Source organism: Mercurialis annua, linkage group LG1-X (genome assembly GCF_937616625.2).
Source record: "Mercurialis annua linkage group LG1-X, ddMerAnnu1.2, whole genome shotgun sequence".
Taxonomy (NCBI): Eukaryota; Viridiplantae; Streptophyta; class Magnoliopsida; order Malpighiales; family Euphorbiaceae; genus Mercurialis; species Mercurialis annua.
The window spans coordinates 46,471,116-46,496,662 of record NC_065570.1 but is presented as its reverse complement, the minus strand read 5'-3'; the positions used below and the strand labels follow the sequence as shown (position 1 = coordinate 46,496,662).

At 35.4% G+C, this 25,547-nt stretch overlaps 2 protein-coding genes across 3 annotated transcripts; both read left to right on the top strand.

The window, feature by feature from the left end:
- Positions 1–1,192: 1,192 nt before the first annotated feature.
- LOC126671621 (uncharacterized) lies at positions 1,193–1,840 on the top strand. Its single transcript, XM_050365406.1, has 2 exons — positions 1,193–1,382; positions 1,500–1,840. Exons 1-2 carry the CDS (start codon positions 1,193–1,195, stop codon positions 1,838–1,840), a joined length of 531 nt encoding a protein of 176 aa, XP_050221363.1.
- A 15,857-nt stretch (positions 1,841–17,697) lies between these two features.
- On the top strand, positions 17,698–25,547 carry LOC126663608 (uncharacterized). 2 transcript variants are annotated; one of them, XM_050356437.2, is made up of 4 exons: positions 17,698–19,756; positions 20,085–20,399; positions 20,698–20,789; positions 24,327–25,547. In XM_050356437.2, exons 1-4 carry the CDS (start codon positions 18,818–18,820, stop codon positions 25,180–25,182), a joined length of 2,202 nt encoding a protein of 733 aa, XP_050212394.1. In that variant the 5' UTR covers positions 17,698–18,817; the 3' UTR covers positions 25,183–25,547. The 2 variants fall into 2 exon arrangements, with proteins under 2 accessions (XP_050212394.1, XP_050212396.1); XM_050356439.2 differs by having other exon boundaries at positions 17,701–19,756; positions 20,088–20,399.

Genomic DNA, 25,547 nt, shown 5'->3' with positions numbered 1-25,547 from the left:
AGAAAATAAAATTATCGGTTTAATCAATTCGAATTTTGGCCAGACCGGTTAAAATTGATATTATTTAATTTTTATTTTTGTCCTTGAAAACTGGATCATATATAAATTTTCGTAAGCTAATTGGACCCGTCAATTTAAAAAAAAATAGCTATAATTTAGAATACCTAAAACGTCGAAGAAAAAAATTAATCTTTAATTTTAATGTATGAAAATTGGTTCGCATTTTACTCAAATCCAGATAAAATAAACTTTCTAACAAACTGATGGATACCGAATCCTATACTAGGTACAATGGAGCCGAGTCACAGGAGATCCATTCTCAGGTGTTTCTGGACTCCTAGCGAGAAATATGAATATATAAGGAAAACGGCCGAATCCATAGGATCTGCCGATGTATCATTCAATAAGACGACGACCGAATCCCTTAGGATCTCGCCCGAAGCGTGTTAATCCTGGATTCGGACAGATCGCCAGATCTACTATGGTATCTCGAAGTATATTTCCATTTGGACACAATCTCCAACTTGGGAAGATAAGCTCTATCTTAGAAAGATGAGACTATTTAGGAAGACGTTCCTAAATAGGACTCATGTCTGAATAAGGTAGATCACGCTAAATCAAGGTCAATCCCTATAAAGTAGGATTCACTTACCTACTACAACTCTACAAGGTATGCATTCATCTATTACAAAAAGAGCATTAGGTATACCTAGAAACACAATTACATTCATATACTCAAAACGCTGCTCAAAGCTCTAAACTGACTTTAGCATCGGAGAGTTAATCGGACAACCACCGTCCGGTTAGCTTCTACCCTGTTTTACAGGTCTCATTCACCGGTTCAGAAAACAGACTCCATCAATTGGCGCCGTCTATGGGAAAGGCTTAACTCAACTTCAAATTCGAAGGAGCTTTTCTGAACTTAAACAAATTTCATTTAAGAAGATGACTTCTGAAGGAATGAACCTGAAAGACAAACAACCAATGGATCCAAAAAACACGCCGGAAATAATCAACGTCACTGAAGATGGGTTGCACAGCTCCGGAGGGAGAAGTGATACCGGAGGACCCTCTTTTTCAACCCCCCCAGTACCAAACTAACCCGATGAGAGGAAACAACCCAATTGCTTTCAATCTGAGAACTGATGATTAAGCAACACCAAGCATGGCAGCATAAGATCTGTACAACGAGATGTTGAAAAAAGTGTTAGAGTCTGTCCAGGAAAACCTGGATAAATTGGCCAATGAAGCAAAAAGAACAAACGACATGCACGAACAAACAATGAAAATCCTAAGGGATAATTTCAGTCCAACAGCAACAAGAAGAAGTGGAAGAACCGAAAACGCAAACCCTAGCCGACAAGAGCCAACCAGAGGAAGAAGTGACCGAAGAAGGGAACCTAGGAACGGAGGAAACGAAGAAAGAAACGAGGGAAGGAACGATAGAAACCAACGAGAAAATGAGAACAGGAGCGACGAAGAATGCCCATAAAATCAAGAAAATGAAAAAGAAAAATCCGACGAACAAACCCCCGGAGAAACACCCAGAAATGAGCAGAACCAGGATGATGCCCGAAGCGGGCTAAACTCGAAAAGAGAAGAGAGAAGGGAGACAGAAAAAGAAGATGCCCCACCCAAGAGTAAACGACAGGACAAAGACACAGGGAAAGAGCAGCCGAAGAAAAAACACCAAGAAGGGGAGGACGAGTCCTCAGAATCGCCCCAAAAGAGCAAAGCCACATACGTAGTGGAAGAAAATTTGGAGGAGAAGATAGCCAAGGCACTCAAGAAACTGAAATCGGAAGAGCTAGATATAGACGACCTCAGGCTGAAGGGATAACCCCTTTCGCCTGAAATCATGGAGGAAACGATTCCATACAGCATGAAGCTACCAGTCTTGCCAACGTTCAATAGAGAAGGAGATCCGTGAGATCATACTTCCAGATTCACAGCCACCATGGGGCTACTAAGAGTATCAAGTGCAATTCTATGCCGAGTATTCCCAACCACTCTCACAGGAACCGCCCAAAGATGGTACAATAAGCTGAAACCAGGATCTATGAAGAGCTTCGCCTCGCTATCGACAAAGTTTCTCAACAGAAGTCTCACAAATATACCAGCAAAAACAACCACAAGCATCCTAAGGTCATGCATTCAGGAAGAAGGAGAAACGCTAAGAAGCTATATCGAGCGATTTAACAAGCAAGCTATGAAAATCGATAACCTGAACGTCGACATGGCAACCGAAGCACTGTGGGAAGGAACGCGATTCGGCAAACTAATAGACAAGCTGCTGGTTAATAAACCCACGACTTTCTTGAACCTAATGGGCATAGCCAAAAAATACTTCGAGCTAGACGAGGGCCGGAGGGAGATTCGCGGGAAAGAAGCAAAGGGAAAAGAGTCGAAAAAAAATCCAAGGAAAAACCGAAGTCGAAATCTGAAGATAGAAGAGGAAGGCCAGAAGAGAGCAGGCAATTCGCCCCCCAAACGAGGTACGAACCTAGGTACGACCCCCGAGACGATAAAAGCAACTTCACACCGAATACCAGCTGAACTAACGTCTTCATGTGGATCAAAGAAAACGTCAAAAACGTAGTATGGCCGCCAAAGATGAAAGCCGAAATAAGAGATACAAGAAAATATTGCAAATTCCACGAAGATTACGGACATGAAACAGACAGTTGCAGAGATTTGAAAGTCGAAATCGAGAGAATGGTAGATACAGGAGAACTAAGGAAATTTGTGGCCCACAAAATGAAAAATAGCGACAAAGGAGAAAAAAGAAGCAGAGATGACAAAGGAAAAGAGAAAGAAGACGAACGCCCATCAAAAATATTGGGAACCATACACATGATCAATGGAGGAGGACATAGCAGTTCAACGATTAGAAGAAAGCAAAGAAAAGAAGTGATGAACATCGGAGAAACCCACATGCCACTTGTAATCTTTGATATTGAAGACTACGAGCACGTTAAAGCACCCCATAATGATGCCCTGGTGGTGACTACTATCATTGAGAATTGGAACATGGAGCGAATCCTAATTGACGAAGGAAGTGCAGTGAATCTCATGACAAACGCGGCGTACAAGATGCTTGGAGGAACCGCATCAAGGTTGCGCCGAGTCCCGATCCCGCTATCAGGACTAGGTGGCCCCTCCATCAATCTGCTAGGAGCAGTCACATTGGAAGTAATAATCGGCCCGGAGAGAGGAATCAACAAAAAGGTTATGTCACTATTTAACATAGTTGATATGGAGCTAACGTACAATGCCATCCTTGGAAGGCCTTTCCTTCACGATTCAGCTGGAATGACTAGCATAAGAGCACTGAACATGAAGATGCCAACTGAAAAGGGAGAAGTGATGCTGAGAGGAGATCAGAATATAGCTAAGAAAAATGCTACAACGAGTCCGTGGTGGATCTCCAAGAAAACAAGACCGAGAAGAAGGAAGAATAGGGAGGAAAAATGACCCATCGCTAGTAAAGATTTTATGTCTTACCCGATGGCGTCACATCTATCTTTAATATTTTGTATGCAGTCTTTTGATCAATATAGTTCAATATTCCTACTATATGATTGCCCGGAAGAATCACAAAAGAAACGAAAATCAACATTTATCATGAATGATTAAACCAAAGACGAAAAATAATAAAAATTGAGTTTAGACTAATTCAAAAAAGGCAAACCGCCACAAAAGAGTTTAGATTAACTCGAACAAAGAAAAATTACAAAACAGAGTTTAGATTAACTCGAACAAAGCAAAATTACAAAACAGAGTTTAGATTAACTCGACCAAAGCAAAATTGCCAAAACAAGAGTTTAGATTAACTCTCGAGACAAAAAGACTAAACCTTAGAGTTTAAACTAACTCTAAATCAAGCATCGACTCGGAAAATATTAAACTCAATACACAACCCACCGAGGAATATAACGAAGTAAAAACAAAAGCAAACATTCGATCCGACATTGAAAAAAAAGGGATATATTCATAAATCGATATTACAAAATAATATTACAAAACAAGACTGTCTCGTACAAAAAAAGCAAAAACAAAATTCTATTTCACGCGATCCTTCGACATTTTCTCAACAAGATCACGAGCAATGGCTTGAGGATCCGACCCGTTGACTCCAGACAGATCAATGTTTGGGTTCTGCTCCAAAAGCTTTCTCCCGATAGCGAGACGTTACTCGCTGATGAAAGCAGAATAAAAGGCCTTCGTATCGAGAAGACGAATATGAAGGCCCTCTACCTCAGATCTCAGCTTATCTCACTTTTTGCCAACAAGAGTATTGATCCGGATAAGCTCTTCAATCTCCTGAGTCAGGTCATCGGTTTTCTTCTCAATCACTTTGACCTGGCGATCATTAATTGCATCTTGCGCCTTAAGTCGTGACAGGAGCGAATCATGCTCTTCTAATGAAGCTTTCAGCTTCGCCCTCTCAGACTCAGAAGTCGCCAGAAGAGAAGAAAGACGCTCGAATTCCTCCTCGGCACATTGACGACGATCGTTCAGCACCAAAACAGATTGAAGGGCCTACCATCCAACACGAAGAAAAACAAATCATAAAAACATATGACGGAAAGCGACTCTAAAAAGCAGTTTACTTAAATAACAATCAACTTACCGAGAAGCCATGAAAACAAGTAATGTCCGAAAGCTCCTGCCCGGGCTTGGAGGAAAACCAAGTAATATCTTTCAGGAATCGCCAAAGTCCTTATGTATTCCGCTAGAACCCGAGGATTCAGCAAGCTGGCTGGACCATGACCCTCAACCCACTGCACCAAGCTAGGAGCAGAAGAAAAACCTCTAGGAAGACTCTCCCTTGAAGGAAATCCATCGTTAACTCGACGCCGCTTCTTGGACGACGAATCTGTAATGTCTTGACTCGATAAAACCTCCTCTGAATCAATAACAATCACCTTGCCCGAATTTACTTCCCTAGCTTCTTCCGGAATATTCACTGGAGCTAGAGGGGGAAGTGGAGCTACAACAGCCTCATCCCCTAAAGGTTCTTCGACCGCATCGCCGTCTGCTATGACGATTACTCTGTCACCAGCAAGCAACACTACCCCGGCAGGAACTACAGCAACTTGAGCCTCATTTCCTGGAACAGGCTCGTCGATGTGGATTTCAGGACCGCCTATTGTAATATCCAAATCTACTTAAAACCCGGAAAGCAAATCGTCAGAAGAAGAAGACATCCTACAAAAGGAAAAAAAACACTAATAAACTCAAAATAATAAATATACCTTGAAGAAAGAAATAATGAAGATCCGCTAGGCCTCGAGAAGGATCCTCCAAAGGAAACCATCGATATGGAAGATGACTACTAATCAAAACGTCTAAAACAGGACGTTGAAAGACACTATGGAATGACAAGTCAAAAGAAAGGATGGACTAGGACAAATTTAAAGGAGACGGATAGTTTTGAACTTGATGAGTAGAAAAACCATCCGGAAAATGAAGAAAAGCAAAGTTATGATACACTATAAAGAATCGCCTCCGCCAGCGATTATTTAAACAAGGCAGATAAATACGGGATCGACCTTTCCTACCAAGTGCAAACACGAAGCAACCGTCACACTTTCTAAAATCTACGAAATAATGAAGGACATTAAGAGAAGGGGTATGACCCCAAAGCCTACACGCTTCCACGAAAGCAAGTATTATCTTAATCGTACCAGGATAGAGCTGCCCTAAGACAACTCCTAAATCCCTACACACTTCTACTAAAGGATCTAAAGGGAACCTAAGACCAGCAGCAAATTGTTCTTCAAAAATAATCGCTCTACAAGACGAACCAGGGGACTCATAAGTAGCCATATCGGCACTGGATAATATTACTCTATAGTCGAAAGGAAAACTATACTTAAAATAAATATCTAAGACTTCGTTCCTACGGAGCCCCGATCTGGTGATGGCCATGGCGGTGCATGCATTTTCCGCTCGACTAAGAGGCATCATAGAACAGGAAATTACAAACACAAATGAAAACTAAAGATCAAACAAGGACAATATCGAAGAACACCAAGAACAACAAAATAATTTCCAGAATGTCATTTACAGAAATCGAAGAAAATAGAGAAATAGCTTTAAATTTCAAAGCACAAACAAACAAAAGAAACATACCTGAAATATGGAAAAGCAAATATTGGAAAGCAACGAGCAAACGAAGAACAAAATAATCCTAAAAAGTCAGGAGAATATAATCAGAGAATGAAGTACTTTCGAAAATAAGTGGAAATGAAAAAAGAAAAGAGAAAAATGAATAGTTTAAATACGAGGAACATGATAACACCAAATCACTAAATAGGGACACGTGGCAAGAAAGAAAATCTTACTAGAGAAGAAAAGAGACTCGCCAACATATGAAGCGACTCGCCCAGAATATGAAAACACTCAACTCCCAAAGAGTCAAAATTTACTAAGGCATGAGTACCCGATACTTCAGCTCACTTGCGCGGGGGGGGGGGGGGGGGTACTAATAATGGATACCGAATCCTATACTAGTTGTAATGGAGCCGAGTCACAGGAGATCCATTCTCAGGTGTTTCCAGACTCCTAACGAGAAATATGAATATATAAGGAAGACGACCGAATCCATAGGATCCGCCGATGTATCATTCAATAAGACGAAGACCGAATCCCTTAGGATCCGCCTGAAGCGTGTTAATCCTGGATTCGGACAGATCGTCAGATCTACTATGATATCTCGAACTATCTTCCCATTTGGACACAATCTCCCACTTGGAAAGATAAGCTCTATCTTAGGAAGATGAGACTATTTAGGAAAACGTTCCTAAATAGGACTCATGTCTGAATAAGGTAAATCAAGCTAAATCAGGGTCAATCCCTATAAAGTAGGATTCACTTACCTACTACAACTCTACAATGTATGCATTCATTTACTATAAAAGGAGCATGAGGTATGCCTAGAAATACAATTACATTCATATACTCAAAACGCTGCTCAAAACTCTAAACTGACTTTAGCATCGGAGAGTTAATCGGACAACCACCGTCCGATTAATTTTGACCCTGTTTTGCAGGTCTCATTCACCGGTTCAGAAGGAAACAAAGAATTCCAACAAAAAAACCTTTAATTAAGGATTTGTATAAATTTTGTATCAAAGTTTATACATTTAGAAGACACTATACAGTTCTCTTACTAAGCAAATGTATTTTTATTGAAGAATAGTAAACATACGAGTAAATTATTATCAAAGTCTCTCACGTATGTTATAATTTTTATTTTTATTTTTTTATTTAAAAATTAAATGATATAGTCTTTTATTGTTATTTTTGTCAATCATTTATTCTTTCCATCTATTTTTAGTGTTAGTCAAATAAATTAAAAACAAATTAATCAAAAAATTTTAAATTAATCATTAAACTTATTTATCATAAAAATTATAAATTTAGAAAATTGAATGGCTTGATGAATTTAATTTAGTCTTAAATGCACCAAAAATCACCAACTTTCGCGTGTTTTTGGTATATAATATAATCTTTTAATTTTAGCGTATTTAACATGAACTTTATAATTTTTTGCAACCATGTGTATGTTTCTTTTGAAAAATAGTGTCATTTTACATCCAAAACGGTGCCGGTGTTATTAATTGTAAAAATTTAAAAGTTCATGTAGTCAAAATTAAAAGATTATGTTAAATACCAAAAACACGTGAAATTAGTGATTTTTTGCAATTAAGCCTTTAATTTTTTATATTTAGTTTTTAAAACTTAAAAAATTTAAATTAATTTATTTTTCAAAATATTAATACATTAATAAATATTAAAAAATATAATGAAGCCGTTAACTTACTGAATATCATAATAATATGATTTTTATCTAGACATGTTAAAAATATAAAGGTAAAAATTAAACTAAAATTTATTTTTTAGTGCAGTCCTTTAATTTAGTTAACTAACACCGAAAATGGATAAAAGAATTAAACTGTTGAAAAAGATAAAAATAAAATATTATATTATTTAATTTTTAAACATGAGAAATATAATTGTAAATTGCGATATATTTGGCTTGTCTCGGAATAATTCGTTCTAAATATAATATTCATAAAAATAGAAGTTCTATAAAACATTTAGCAAAGGTTTATTTTTCCTTTTGAATTTGGAATGAAAGACCAAATAAAGTCAAACTCGTAATTTTAAATATAAAAAAACTTTTAATTTAGATATTTTACCCCTTTAATTTTAAAAAGTCATTGACACCAAACGTAGAGATAATTTATATTTAATAAAACATATGTATAGGTTTTTCTTTGCCATATAAATAAAATAGGCTATTTGGGTCCACTTATAATATCTACCACATGCATGATATTGTGATTGTGAAACATGAAGCCCTAATCTAATCATAAAGAAAAGAAAAATTAAATTATCAAAAAATCTTATCAAAAAATGTATTATTGAATTTAAATAAAAAAATTTAAAAAAATACAATACATAATTTTTGAGGATGTGACACCTTTTCAGGTAGCCGACACCCCATTACCTTGTTTCTAACAATTCCCACTACTATGCACATGCACCCATTTGCATTTTCATACGAGCTAAATATTCTTTGCATAATCATATTAATCATTGTTTTAATGGATTATGGATTACTAAACACTGCCTCTTTTTACTATGCACCGCCCCCTAACTTTACTATTTTACCTTTTTTTATAAAGAAAAAACAAATTCTCTAAATTTAATCAAATTTATCAAACAAAAATCATATTTTATAGTGTAAATATCGAATTCTGGACGAGATAGAGGTCGGAAACCGCCGGTAAGCATTCGATTTTAATTTTTTTTACCATATTGATGTTTTTTCATTTTTTTTTTAAAAAAATTCTGGCCGGACGTCAGTCCTCCTGGCTGACACCAACCGGAAATATTTGGTTGGCGTTTGGACGTCAAGCTGGGGAAACGTCCTAGAATAACGTCTCCCCAGAGGAGAGACGTGCCAAAAGGACACCTCTGTTCTGAGAAAAACGTCCTTCTGCGACATCTCCCATTGGCGTCGGCCCCATGGGGACAGACGCCTTCCCAGGACGTTTGTCATCTGGGCCGACGCCACCTGGGGGCGTCTGCCCACTTGAAGAGTTAATTAAAAATTTTGATTTAATGTCGGAAAATCCGGAAAAACTTGTTGTGGAATATCGATACTAGTTACCCGACGAATTGTAATCGTTATCCGTCATTTTAATCGACGTATTCGAATGTGACTGGGAGTCTTTTTTTTCTTTAAAGAAGGGCAAAAAGATTTTTTAGGGGCGGTGTCAAGTAATTAGGGGTGGCGAATAGTAAAACCCGGATTATAACGGGACTTCTTAATACATTTGTATATTCTATATTTCTCTTCTCTTTTTCTTTAATAGTGATATCTTTAGTTGCATTAAATATATAATAAATAGTTAAAATTCTTTTCGTCTTTGCTTGTTTTCATTGGTTAAAATATATCAATGATAAATATGGTAAATTTAATTTTATATGTGAATCAAAAATTAAAGGTAAATCAAGTCATTTTTAACAGTAAAAATAAAATTATTTATGAAATATAGAAATTTTATTTTGTTATTTGTCTTTTTAGCAATATTTATTCTTTGTTTATAAAAGGTTGTTTGATCTCTTTTTAAGGAAAATTTATTTATCTTTTTTATAAGAAGGATTTGAGAATTTGATTTTTGTGGTATTTAAATAGATGTAATTTTATTTTATTAATAAGACGATTTGCAACTTTGCATTTAATTATTTGCATATTTTATTTTATTTTATATTATTAGAAATAGTTGTATACCTTCTGTGACTTTTCCGGCCAAAAAATGAAAATATTTCTTTTAAATAATAAAAAAAGAAAATTTATGTATGGATTTTCAAAGAGAAAGAAGGATAGTTTTCTAGATAGAAAAGAGTGCAAAAAAGTACGATCAATATTATTATGCACAAAATAACCGTAATTGTTTTTAACTTTCCAATTTCTCATAATTAAGGATCAAATCACTATTATAATATTTGAGTTATGGCTGAAGAGGAGCTGTTAATCTTTTATGCCATAATCTTATTACCTCAAGAATGATTGTTCTTAGACCCAATTTCCATTTTAGAAGAAGATCATACAACACTCAACATAATTCAACATTAATTTACCATGTTTTTAACGACAATCATTAAAAAAACTTCTTATCCATTATTCGTATCTATCTTTAACCAAACCTCCAACTTTCACGATTCTACTAGCTGAACTAAATGTGTTATCGAGTTGATTTTTGTCGACTTAGGGGGAGGAGGTTGCCGACGGATTATTACATATTTTTTAAGTTGAAAATTTTGATTAAAGATCGCCTTCTTTTTTTATGTTTTTTGGATTTATCTTATTCGATTGTCAATATCATTGTACAATTTTCGCACTATAAAGGACAATTTCACCAAACAACAATTGGTTCCTTTACATCCAAAGCTTTCAAATTAGTGCTCCAAAAACACATCTCTAGTTAACTTGATTACTACAGATAAATTCGCTTAAATTGTTGATTGTTCCAAATTTATTTTACATAGTGATAGTTTTCTAAGAACATGAATAAATCTGAGTTTCACATCTGTGGCGCATCCTCAAACCAATGGTATGACGGAAGTTACCAACCGAACCCCGGTGCAAGAGATCAGAAAAAGGATAGATGAAGTAAAACAAAATTGGGCGAAGGAACTGTTTAGTGTCCTATGTGCATACAAAACCACACCAAGAAAAGGAACGAGTGAGATGCCATTTTGACTCGCCTACATAATAAAAGTTGTGATTCCAGTAGAAAATGTCGAACTTAAGAGTAAACTATATGGAAGAATCATCAAATGAAACAAAAATAAGACTATGTCTCGATTTACTTGAGGAAAGAAGAAATCAAGCAATAATCTGACCCGAACCCTACAAGCAATAGGTTATTCGGTACCACAACAAGAAAGTTAAACCAAAAGAATTCCAGATAGGGTATTTAGTCTTAAGAAATGCAGAAATTCGAAGAGGAAACGCTAGAGTCAAGAAACTCTATCCCAAGTGGGAAGGACCATACGTGGTCAAAGGTACAACAAAAAAATGGCTTTCAAGCTAAAAGCCTTCGAGGGATTATCGGTACCAAGGTACTAGAACGTTGAGCATATGAGGAGATATTATTAGTAGATATTGTACTTCAAATAACATGTACATTTTTTACTTATCAATAAAGAATATTGCCCCCAAAATCAAACCATACTTATCAAAAGTCGATATATCGCCAACATTAAGAGCGATCTTAAAATTAAAGAGTTCAACTCTAAAAGCAATAAGAAAAGAGTTTAGATTAACTCCTACAAATCTCAAAGTTTAGACTAACTCTGACAAACAAATAATAAGCGAGCTTAGATTAACTCCTACAAATCTCAAAATTTAGATTAACTCTAAGAAACAAACAATAAGCGAGTATAGACTAACTCCACATAACCTCGAGTTTAGAATAACTCAGGAAAAATAAGATAAAAAATATAGAAAGATATTTTCATTAGATAAATAGTGTTATACATGCAAAATTAATTCGCCTAAAAAAGAAAAAATGAATTATAAAGTCTTCGAACTGTTCGCTTTCTCTGTCAACTTCGCCTAAACGATCGGGGCCAAGTCTTTGGGATTCAATCAGTTAACTCATGAAAGATCGACATTGGGGTTATCCACCCGAAGCCTATCCCCAATAGCCAATCAATATTCAGTCATCATCGCTGAATAAAAAGACCCGGTTTCCTTTAACAAAAGCTGAAGTTTCCCCATGTCGAACTTCAAAAGATCCTGCTCTGAAACCAAAGAAGCAGACGAAGCTTTCAAGGAGTCGATCTTGTTAGTAAGAGTTTGGAGACGAATCTCCAAAGTTCCAATCTTCTTCTCCAATCAAAAAACTGAAGACTTCAATTAAAGAATCAGAGCCTTACGCTCATTCGTCAAACCTTGAAGCTTTGCCTTCTCGAATTCAGACTCAACAAGTAATTTTTTCAACTCTACCAGTTTATCGACGACAGATTGACGATGTCTCTCTAGGACTAATATAGTCTGGACCGACTGAATAAAGAAAACGAAAATCAATACAACATAACACAAAAGAAAAAGAGGATAACAAGCAAAACCTTACCAAAAGATTTATGAGACAAGCGGAATGAACAAGGTCTTCATCGAAATCTAGGTCGAGATGCCCGATATCCTTGCTTATGGTTAAATTCTCCTTAAAAGCGCAAAGAACATTAGGATTCGAAAGCCGAGGAGGATCCTAGGCCTCAAACCAACTCACCACGCTAGGCATGCCGCCTGAAACAGAAGCTTTTTTCGATATTCTACTTGATTTCGTGTGTTTTTTTGTAGACTCCGCCCCGACGACCAAAGAGGGATGGGTCGAATCAGGAATATGCTCATGAGCCGGATCCTTGCCAAGAGCTGTTTCTTCAGCAGGAACCAACTCCTTGTAAAAGTCAAGCTCCTTCGAGACTTCTTGTGAAAGAACCTCGGCGAAGTTGACATATTAACTTCAAAACTAGAAAGCATGGTGTTTAGATCAATGGTCATTTTACAAATAAAAGTAATAAATAAGGCTAAAAAAAACATCTCTATTATCGAAGTCTGCCACTGGCACGACCCGATGGATGAGATAGCTCTCTATCAAATTTGCTCATTTAAGTTTCTCTGCCTTACAATTCGCTAGCAAGGCAGAAGCAAAATCGGACTCGTCTTGAGTCAAAGCGGAAAAAGAAAGAGAAATTTTGAAGTAGAAAACCTCGTTTTTAGAGTAGAAACAGATGGATGAACAATGCAGAAAAATTTTAGAGTCCATTTTTTCAAAGTATTCGGAAGATCAAATAAATACTTTTCCGGCTTACCACCAACATATACAAACATTTCACCCACTCGTTGCGAAAAACACATAGAAATAAAAAAAATATTAATGGAAGAAAGTCGCCCCCGAGCCCTACAAGATTCAATAAAATAAATAAGGACTCAAATGGCGTTCGGGTGAAGGGCGGAATCCCCAAAGAAAAAAATGACCTCTTTAACAAAAGACTCTAAAGGAAGCCTAAGCCCGACAACAAAATATTCCTTAAAGAAAACTATCTTGTTAATACTCTTCAGAACCTAATGAGCTCTAAACGAGAAAGAGGGTTACCTAAGGGCGAAATCCTCCATAATCCCATAAACGACGGTAATATTAACAATATCTTCATGCGAAAGGACACCAATGGTGTCCTCTATACTATCACTAGGTTTTTTTGTCTTTCCCTCACTAGATAATTTGAGATATTTGGAGGGAGAAAAGGGAAAAACAAGTAAACGAAGACAAATTGAAGCCCTAATGGATCGAATGCCATAAAATTGAGAATTTTTTTTAAAAGAACACCAAGAACAAACCTAAAAATCAATTAAAAGACAAAAAATGTAAAACACCCGGAAATCAAGGAGAATGGGTCGAGGGAGAAATAGTAAGCGACTCAAAAACAAGAAAAACGAGAAAGCTTGAAGAACAAAGAAACTGGAAAAACAAAATCGCTGAAAGCTCTTGATAAATTGTAGAAATGAAGTAAGGAAGAAAAGAGGAAGAGGACACATAAAAATACTAAAACACGAATCCCAAAAGAAAATAAGGATTACGGCTATAAAATCAAAAAATCGATATCCTACAAAAGATAACACGTGACAAGTGCATTCACATATGTCACAGATCGAGAGCCCTTTGCCGACACGTGTCTAAAAAATACAGAGAGATAGGGTCTGCAAAAAATCGTCCGCATCTGAAAAGACTCGCCTTAAATAAATAAAAAGACGCACAATCTAAAAATTTAACACGAGCATAAATACTCCTACATTAGCTTACCTACGAGGGTAATGATGGAAACGTATTTTATCAAGACCATAATAATAAATCGAGTCATGTAAAAGTTTGGTCAACGAAATCTACCTCATAACTCGTCTAGACGTAACTAACGATACGCATCGGCACAGCCGAATCCTAAGAGATTCGCCTGCCTAAAAGCATGCTCATACGGACTTCGTCTAAATAAGATATTGACCGAGTCCTTGTGTAATACCCTAAATATTTTAGAATAATTAAGTCGTTCCACGTGTCATGAATTCCGATAAATTAAATTAAAAATAATTTAATTTAATTATATATCGGGAATAAAGAATAATATTTATTAAGCGGATTAGCGAGAATTAAAGAAATAATTTAGAGAATTTATATAAAATAAAAGATAAATTCCGAGATAATAATTATTTCGCCAAGGTCCGCGAAATATTTTATAAAATTTATGGTAAAAGTCTCGAGTCAATCGGAGACCTTTTAAAATTTGGACGCGGTTGCATTATAGGCTAAATTGCAATTTTTAAAAGTTCGAGGACCAAAGTGTAAATTAGGCAATTAAGCCCCGAGAATAGCGATTAAAAGATCATTGATGGGAAATAATAATATTGGAGTCGTATTATCTATTTGGGTATAAATAATACGTATGTAATTGAATTAGAAGAAATAATTAATCATTAAGTTATAATAGAAAGTCTAATAGAGAATTGGTTTAAGTTAAAAAAATGAAGGATTAAAAGAGTACATTAGCCGAATATATATATAAACCTTCATCAGATGAAGGTATGAAGAATCCAGAATCCCATTTCATCTTCTTTTCCTTTCTTCGTCAAATTCCTTTACGGTTCGTCGCTCGATCTCCGTTTCTCGTCCATTTCCGACGTTCTATAGCTCGAATCGATCGGATTTCAACGGGTAATCACGGTAAGCTTGACGTTTTGCCGTTTGAATGGATATTTTTGGAGTTATATTGAGTTAAAGTTTTAGGCCACGAAACAATTATATCGTTTTAAACAATATTAGAATTGAATTATAGCTTTTTGAATATAGATTAAGCGTTTTGGATGCGTTAGGATCGTTTTTACATCGAAAGCACTTCGGAAACGGAGCCGGGGTGAAAACCCGCGGCTGTACGCCGCACGGTCAAACTGTGCGATCGCACAGTGCTGTGCGAACGCACAGTCTTGAGGGACTGTGCGAACGCACAGTCAGGAACTGTGCGAACGCACAGTCAGGAACTGTGCGAACGCACAGTCCTGTGTGCGAACGCACAGTCCACTGTGCGAACGCACAGTGAGACGTGCGCTCGCACAGTGTTTGACCCATCGTTACATTTTGGAAATTCGTTAATACTCGCGTATCGAGATTGAAACCGATTGACTAGCAATGTATTTGAGCTAATTAACCTAACGAGGTTAAAAGAGAATTTATTTAAAAGTGATATTCGATCCGTAAACGAGTAGAAACCGTTTATTGTGATGCACGTGAGAAGCACGATAATCGATAAGAGTAATGCGTCGTGTCTCGAGTCTAGAGTCAATCTTAGAATAAGATTCTGATGTGAGTCAATTATTTTAAAATAGTTTTAGATCCGGCGAGACAAGAAGCCGTTGGACCAGGAGCTCGGGAAGTTTGACGTTTCTGAGCACCGGAGTATTTATGGATAAGCGGTCACTGTGAGTTTATACAAGATTACTTTTAAAATATTTATTCAAGCAATTATTTTATATTGCTCTACGTTTGATTTGCATGTTTATAGTGCGAAATCTTTATATGAATCGCATATACGCTTGATTTGAAACCAGTATTGATCCGATAGAACGTGCTACCTATTGAGCGGCAATAGGACTGCGTGATCACCAATTTTAAATTTGATACGGCTGTGAATACGATTAAGAACACGAATTTCGAAGTTGGATATACGAATGCGATACGAGAGTGAACTCGGTTACAATGTAACCTGAGTCCCGTATCTAGTAGGTTGGACCTACCAGTGGGTTGGACCCACCATTGGAATTAAGAGATTTGTCGCGACTGACGTGGTAGAGTGTGAATACTCCCGGGTCGGACTATTGGATAAGTTTTCCTCTGACTACATACGTTTAGCATGTTCGAGGATTAGGGTTTTAATCGGATCTTGTACTTGGCTGCACGAGATTTGAATGTTATTGCATTATTTTATGTTTTATATGAATACTTATTAGTAAACGTATGAACTCACTCAGTATATTCACTTATACTGACCCCTCACAATCTTTCTTTCAGGTTAAAACATTTTGTAGGACGGACTTCCTTTTATTGTTCCGGAAGTCTACAATAGTAAAAGACTATGTCGAGGAACGTTTTCTTCGTAGAGCTGCACTAATCGGTAGATGTCTGTATAAGATGTAAGATTTAAATTCAAACGGTATATTTAAATGGGAAACTCTAATTTGATATAAAAGTATATATATATATATATATATATATATAATAATGATTCGCTATGGTTTTCGAAAAGTAATTCAAATATTTTGATACGTATAATGATAATGTCTAAAAGGATTTTCTGAAAACGTTTTATATAGAATAATATATTTAATTCACGAAAAATTCATAGTGGTTTTAGGCTTGCTATGGGTTCCAGAGCTATCACTCTCGTTCCCTAGCGCCAGTTTCGCCTCAATAATTTGGGTCGCGACGCCTTGAAAAGTCGGCAAAGCTCAAAAAACGAACTCTAAAGATATATTTTTTGCTAAGAGATCGAATTAAAGTCAACTATAATACAATAATCTCGGAGAGAATATGTAAGATAAGATCTTCTATATTTATCAAAAATAGACTCCTAGACGGAAATAAAATCCAAAATAGAAAGACATTTATATTTAGAATTCTTTCTTAAATAGGAAATGATATAAGATCACGTTGTAAAGCAGGAATCTCATTCCTATTTCGATCCTACTTTCTTAAAGAATAACTTTCTTTCTAGAACTCTATTAGGTTAGACCTCAATATTATAAAAAAAGTTGGCTTGTACACACACATATAATAAGACTACTTCTTCCATTTAAAGTCTAAACTGACTTACGTATCAAAGAGTTAATCGGACAACCACCATTCGGTAACTATTTACCTTGTTTTGCATATCATGACCGTTGAGTGGAGCATACAATGCATCAAAAATAAATTTAAAAATTATACTCCCTCCGTCCCAATAGAGTTGTCCACTTTGCCTTTATCACACAGTTTAAGAAAAACAATTATTGTTTGTGGGTTTTGTGAATTTTTACTTACTTTTCTTGTCATACCCCTATTTAATATAGGGCCCACTTGCAATTTACTTTCAATTTACTCATTAGTGGATTTTAAATAGGGGTAATATAGAAAAATTAAGTGTAAAAGTTAGTTACTTTTTGAAAGTGGACAAATATTTTGGGACAATTTTTTTTTTTCAAAGTGGACAACTCTATTGGGACGGAGGGAGTATTATTTATTTTTTTAATTTAGTTGACAAACATTATAAATAAATAAAATAGGCAAAATGTTAATAGAAATAGAAATAAAAAAATATAGTCGTTCGATTTTCAAATAAAAAAATTAAAACCATAAATTATATTAACAAAATGTCTGAATAATTTATTTAATAAAAAATGAATATTTTACATAAACAAAACATTTTTAAATGATAATGATTGAATTTTGTTTGAGAATATTTTACATCTAAAACATAAATTTTGAGAATCCAGATATTAAATCGAAAGGTCCAAGTAAAAGATTCCAAATTTTTTTGGGGAACATAAATTATAAATGGAAGTGTAAAAATTGAAAGGAAGTGAGTTATATTTGTTTGTTTTCAAATAAATTCTCACTCAAGATTCATTCCTCTTCATCTCTTCCTTGTCTTCATTATCCTACCCAAAACCAACTCAATTTCCATTATTATTTTTATCATTTTTTTCAAAACAAATATCACAAACTAGTTTTAAACCAGTTGAGTTGTGTAACCCAATCCTAAAGTGGGTCAGGTCTCCCTTTTATTTGTACTCATTGAAATCGTTGCATGTGTGATCTATAGGTCTGTGTCAGCTCCCTGACATACCTATTCTGGATTGTGTTCTCTCTATTATCAATTCTGCCATCAATTATTCTTTTCAGTTCTTTGTTTTTCATTTTACTTGCAAGTTTTAATGTCTAATAATATTATAATATGATCCCATGTTACAAGCATTTGTCTAAATTCTCATTCTTGATTTAATAAAAAAAGATTGTTTTTTTAGTTACCCATTTGGATTTTTTTAATTTATTCATCTGTACAAGTAAGAAATTTGTTGGCTTTCCTATTTTGGGTTTTTCATATTAATTGCTAATGTTTTGTTTTTGCATAAACTGCCAAATGCTATTATCAGTTACAGATTTAGAGTCATTTTCTTTTCTGGGTTGTTGAGTTTTTAGTACATTTCACTTGTTATCTGTCCAAGCTGTACCCATTATTATTACTTCCATTTTTATTATTAACCTTCTTAGAAAAAATATTAAGTGTGTGATTAGTTTATATTCTTGATTAATTAAAAATCTAATCTTTCGTTGGTGCCTTGTTAGCTTAATGCATTTGCATGTTAGTTGCTCTGTTTTCTTTTGTCATTTTTTGTTAAAGAATTTTCAGTTCATTAAGCTAGCTTTCACATCATTTTCAAATCTGAATCTTGAGCCTATTTTTTGTCTCTCTCTCTCTCTAGAGTCAAGATTAAACCTTTTGTTTGTGTATTTTGGTCACAAAAATCATCTGGGTCTAAGCTGGAATCCTCCATATTTTGTGGGTTTTTGATTTCACAATCTGGGTATTGAAAAAATCTTTGCTTTTTAGTTTTCTTAGCCTAAAGTTTAATACTTTAATGTATAAAACAGAAATTCTGCAAGTGGGTATATTGAACTGATGCAAATTGAAAGTGTGGTGCTTAGAAATGGCAAATCTTGTTCCTGGTGTGCTGCTCAAGCTTTTACAACATATGAACACAGATGTGAAAGTTGCTGGTGAGCATAGATCATCTTTATTGCAAGTTGTGAGTATTGTACCAGCTTTAGCAGGAGGTGAGCTATTTCCAAATCAAGGGTTTTATCTCAAGGTATCAGATTCATCTCATGCTACTTATGTGTCTTTGCCTGATGAGCATCATGACTTAATTCTTAGTGATAAGATTCAGTTAGGTCAGTTTGTTCATGTTGAGAGGCTTGAAGCAGCCTCACCTGTCCCTATACTTATTGGTGTTAGGCCTGTTCCAGGGAGGCACCCTTGTGTTGGTAGCCCTGAGGATATTGTAGCAACTCATTCCCTTGGGTTTCTTAATAATAATCATCATTCGAATTCGGGTTCCGGTTCGAAGTACTTAGCGAAAATTAAAACGCCTGTGAAGGAGAAACCAGTTGGGATTAGATTGAATGGGAATGCTAGTAAGGAGGATTTGTTAGATAAGAAAATCTCATCTTTGAGTAGGTCAAAGTCTCAATTGTCAAAATTTTCACTTAATTTGGACTTGAAAAAGGAGAGTTTAGCAAAAGTGAAATTATCAGGTTCAAGATCAATTCCTTCATCACCAACAAGTTGTTATTCACTTCCTACATCGTTTGAGAAATTTTCTAGTGGGGTTAAGCAGCAAGCAAAAGTAAAAGGATTAGACAAGGGATCAAATAAGAAGGGAGTCGTGGAAAAGGCGAATTCTGTTCACGGGGCAAGTCCTACTGCAAAGAGGGTACCGGTCATCAAGAATATTGTTCACGGGTTTGAGCTAGGAGCTAAAGCTTTAAGGAAGAGCTGGGAAGGGAATATGGAAGTGAAGAGCAAGGATAATTCAAAATTGAGGCCTACCAAATATGATCCGAAGACTGAAGTTCGGAGTAGCTCTGTAAGTATTGGCATTTACCGATAGTCGGAATTCGATGAATTATTAATCCGTTTAGATCTGATAAAAGTGTCTGTGTAGTTACTCATTGATAATGTCATATTTGTTGGCTATGCAATGTTTAACCTGATTTTTAGTCATTCTTTTCCAGTGTTTGTAGTAGTTACTCATTGATAAAAAATTCATGCTATTGGATTATAGGTCTGAGTAATGAACTTACTGCGTTAATATGCTATGAGATGTTCCTTCATTAGTTTGATATAGCTGTAACCAATTGGTATATTATCCATTTCATCAATTACTGGCTTTGATTCTGATTAAGTAAATTTAGCAGGCTCCTAGAAAAAGCACATCAAGTGAGAGGTCGACATCTAAAGAAGATACTAAGTCCCAATTATCTGCCAAGTTTTCTAAAGAGGAAAACCGAAATTCAATATCTACAAAGAAGGTCACTGCCAATGGAAATTCAGATGATCAAGAAAAGTCAAATAAGCCGAGAACACCTATAGGGAAGAAATCATCAGGAGACCTTGCTAATAATGGCTTCCCGGGAAACTTGGTCAAGGTTCCAATTAATAGTAGGAAACTGACTGAGGGAAATGTTACATGGAGTTCGCTCCCTTTTTCTCTTGCTAAGCTTGGAAAGGTATAGCCTCCTTAATGCTGTTTCTCTCAGCAGTTGCAGGATTTTATAAGGCTTTTTTCTTCTCTTTTGTTCAAGGCATTCACTAATCAGTCAATTTCTATGAACCCACCTTAATCAGAACCTTTGTATTTTCCATCTACCAGTTCTGTTAAATTGTTCTCTATGATTTGGAGGAATGAACTCTTTTAATTGGTCAAATTTTTTCTTTCAAATACTTATGTTTTTCTTGCCTTCTTGGAGATATGTTAAGTTACTTATCTTATCATTTACATCTTCGTTTATGTATGTGTTATCTCAGGAAGTTATGAAGCATAGAGATGCTGCACAGACGGCAGCAATAGAGGCTATGCAAGAGGCGTCTGCTTCAGAGAGCTTACTTCGATGTCTAAGGTAAGATATTCAAACAACACATACGCTGGTTTCTTTTTGTTTGCACAGTGTTTTGTTTAGTCTTCAGCCACTCTTACACCCCATTGGTTCTTCAGTCATCTGTTTGAATCTGGAACACATAAGACATTGTTATTGGGATTAATGTGAATCGGGTTATGGCATAAGGATAGAATCTATTTCAGCTGCTATGATAGGTTAATGTTGTTAGCTTCTTAGTGATTGCAACAGAGTTGCTTAGTGCTTACATGGAGGAAGCAACAAATTCGCATTAAAGCCATTTATTGGTTAGATTGCAGCATATCTAATTTCTAGGTCATGGCAAGAAAAGATAAATACTTTAGCACCACTTTTTGGTAGTTGGACTAGAAGAATTCATAACTTCTAGGAAATGAAAGCATTTTCAGTCCGTCGACTGTCTACAGCAGACCATTATGTGTTACACACCCTTCTGGCACCAACATGTACATCATTGCAATTTTTTTTTTTAATTTAAATCTCAGCTCCGATAACGCCTTTGTCAGCTAGACGACTTTTAGGCACCGACACATTATAGTATAACTCACTTTTATTTAAGACTATATATCAAATACCATTATTTTGCTGAACTCTGACGTTGAGGAATACTTTAATTATACGAGGGACTGCTGATGTTTTAGTGTTTCCTGAATACTTTTTTCTGTGGATGAATTTTGAATCACTGAAACTGCAATTGTGAATGATCCAAGGAACATAAATTCGAAAGCGCAAAAGAAGTTCTGTTTGACCATTTTTTGCTTGAAATAGTTTTTGCTTTCTTAAAACCTATGTAATAATCAATCTATAAATGCAATATAGAGTCATAATGGATGAGAACCTGCAAATTTCAAAAGATGCAAAATAGTGGCAAACTAAATCTATCTATAGTTATTAGGGTTAATTGCAAATTAATACACGAACTTTATCCTGATTTGCAATTACAACACGAACTTTAAAACTTGGCCATTACCACAACTTTCATTTTTTGGCAAATTGGTACACCGAACTAGAAAAACACTAACATGGACACATCGTCGGAGAACAATGTCGGGAACAGGGTGAGAACCTTCCGTTGTTACGCCCTTTAAGTGTTACCTATACACCTAGACTCTAGTTTACACGATACTCAAGGAAATTCAGCAATTTTGATTCCAACTTTCCTTCTTTTATATGATGATCGATGAGCGGCAGACATGTCCGATGCCAGCTTCAACACCACCTAGACTCTTAATCATAGACAGACTTGCACTGACCTCAACATAAAAGGATGAACCTGGTCTGTCTATTTGTACGCATTGGCTTAACTCACTCCCCTAGACACTGTAAAGAAAAGAACACATAACATTTTAATATACAACCACGTGTTGCATGATTGGTCGGTGTACCAATTTGCAAAAAAATGAAAGTTGGCGTGGTAATTGCCAAGTTTCAGAGTTCGTGCCTGCAATTAGGGTAAAGTACGTGTATTAATTTGCAATTAACCCTAGTTATTATCAAAGAAAAAAAAATTGAATATAGTTACTTTGCTTTAACTTTTTGATAGCACCCTCAACAACACTCTTTAATTTACTCCATAATATATTCTAAGTTATTCAACTCTCTGGTTTAATTTGTTTGAAAAATGTGTCTATTCCCACAATATTTCCCGTTTCACTCTCTATTTTAATAGATAGATAATAACCTATTTTATTCTACCTTAAAAATTATGTCGTCACATAATAGCTTAAAAGTTAATAAAATTCATCAAGAATTGGGTTAAGGAGCCATTCTCACTCATTAAACATGAGGAGTGAATGTTTGGCTTCCTAAAAAATTATGGAGCCAAGTTAAGAAGGTTTTTAATTAAGAGTGTTTTTGATATAATATATTTTAAGGACTTGATTTGGAAATTTACAATACTTGTGTTTGGTTTACTTTACAGTCAGTTAGAATTTATTTTTTCAATGCTATGAAATTGGTTATACTTAATTCAAATTTTCACAAAATGATGAATTTCCAAATAAATTTTAGAGTGAAGCTTTCTTTTAATGACAAAATATCATAATTCTTTTAAAAGAAAAGTAATGAATATAATACTTCTTAAGGGACAATTTTGACAAAATGAAATATTTAGCTAAATCACAGTTACTTCAAACATAATATTCAATTGATTAGAAATATGATTATGCACTGACTTTTTAGAATATCAAATACAAAAATAATTTATAGATTTTATTTTATTTTAAAATGAAATGAATTCTAAAGTAGGAATGAACCAAACACTACGTAAAAGAGTGTCACTTTGTTGAGGATGCTGTATTTGCTCATCAATTATAGTACAGAAAATCTGTCTGTCTCCAATTCAAGTGTCTTTTATAGATAAAGAATAATACTAATTACATCAACGTATAAAACGTTATGAAGCATGGTACTAGACGCTCTTGGGTTTCACGTTTATTTGAAATGGAATATTTTCCTTGCTTCTAGTGTAGGATGAGCCAGTTGCTTTAAATCTAGTGCACTAGGAGATGGACAACGACGTCCCTCTTAATATTATATCTAGTGCACTAGGAGAATGTGTTTATAGCCGCATGTATGCGGCATTGTGAATCTGTAAATGGTGAACAAAAACGTTTGGTACTTCATTTGCCTTGAATATTCACACTATGTAGGAGTGGAGGAGATTGTGCTAAAAGATTACTAAGCTACTATATGGCTAAGGGGAGCTGAAATTATGTAGAGCCTTAGAGATTCCTAAAAATATTTTAATTCCAGGCAAAAAAGGGAATCTATACAAATCACTCATATGTTCACAAAAAGACAAATTTAAGAGTCCTATTATTCAATAGTAGGCTACAATTGAAGTTTGGTTTTGTCACATGTTGCAGTCACAATTATCATGGATCAAACTAAAGTGAACTTATTTGTTTTGTAGATCATTATTTTTATGGGATTTGTCAACCTAAAAGTTCTTGTTTGAACATGTTTAACAAAAAATAGGTTTTATATCTCTAGTTTTACAGCATTTGTAAAAATGTATCGGAATTGATTGTATGGACGGATAAGTGACGATAATTTTTTGTTGAAAATTATTGGTAATTGGAACTCTTGGGGGTTTTGTACGATTGACCCTTTTGTCAAACACGGGTAGTAAAGAACAATTATTTATTGATGTAGTCTCAACAATATTCTTTAACATCTACTCCTATATATGATTTTCTTCTTATTTTTAGAATTTATGCAAAATAATTGTGAAAATTTGCATTTAAACAAGAAGATGCGACCCCTAAAGAGCTGTATCAAGTATTGTGGCTTACTAGCAGCATTAATGTCAAGTTTTGTGATAACTTTTGTTCTCATATGGCATTGCGCCTTCATGTTCTAAGATGATGGCCAAAATGAGATGAACGTGTCATTTGCTTGTTTGCATTTGGGAACCAAAATAATCTTGACATGTCATATAATTTATTATTTAATCATAATATGCCGATTTTGTACTTTCTACAACATGATTAAATTTCTTTTCCCTCTTCATTCTTACAGTGTATACTCTGAGCTAACTTCCTCTGCTAAAGAAGATAACCCACAACCTGCAGTGGAGCAGTTCTTGACCCTCCATTCAAGCTTGAACAATGCTCGCACAGTTGCGGACTCTCTGTCTAAAATTATTCCCGCTGGTTCATCTCCAGATTCCGATGTCAACCCATCTGAAGAAGTACTGAAGATCACATCAGATAGACGTAAACATGCAGCCTCTTGGTTCCAAGCTGCATTGGCTACCAATCTCTCATCCTTTTCTGTATTTACCAAAGAAACTTCTTCAGCTCCTACTCAAGGCCAAAAGTCTTCCTGTGGTGGTAATCAACCCATTTTAGTCCTTGAAAATTCTTCAAAAAATGCGGCAACAAAAACTCAGGTGAAAAACCGTCCAGTGATTGGGTCCAAGCTTGTAGCAACAGGAGCTTTCCGTAAATCAGGGGATAACTCTACCAATAGTCAGAAAATGCAGCCGCAACCTATCCCCGAGTGGATTAGAGGAAACGGCCTCGACGAGGCCGTAGACTTGGCTGAAATGTTACGGATGGAGTCCCAAGATTGGTTCCTTGGATTTGTGGAGAGATTCTTGGATGCCGACGTAGATTCGTCAACTTTGTCGGATAACGGTCAAATAGCAGGCATGTTGACTCAGCTGAAGAGTGTGAATGACTGGTTAGATGAGATCGGATCAAGCAAAGACGAAGGAGAATCACCGAATGTTTCTTCAGAAACCGTCGACCGGCTAAGAAAGAAGATATACGAGTATCTTCTAACACATGTTGAATCTGCTGCCGCAGCATTAGGCGGCGGATCACAATCGTCACCAAGTATGCGAAGTATAGAAACGAAAACAAAAAGGTGATACTTGATATGATTAGTTTGCCGCTTATGATTGAATGTGGTGGTGCATATAAAAAATAGAAGAAAATGATGATCCCTTAATAGTTTGTCCTTGACCACCAAGTGGGATAAAGGACTGAGTTGTTCTAATTTGTGTACATGAGTTGGAGGTATAGATGGTTTGGTTTCACTATTGAATTATCAAAGAAAGCATTTCATTTTTTTCTGTTATTTTCTGAAATGGTACAGATCAAAACAGTGATAAGATGTAATTTATTTTGTTGATCTTGTTTAGAAGGAAAGATTAGTGAATATTTCATTCAAAACACTAACCATTGTTCTAAGTTGACTCTTATTTGTACAAGAATTAGCAAATCTTTTTTGTGA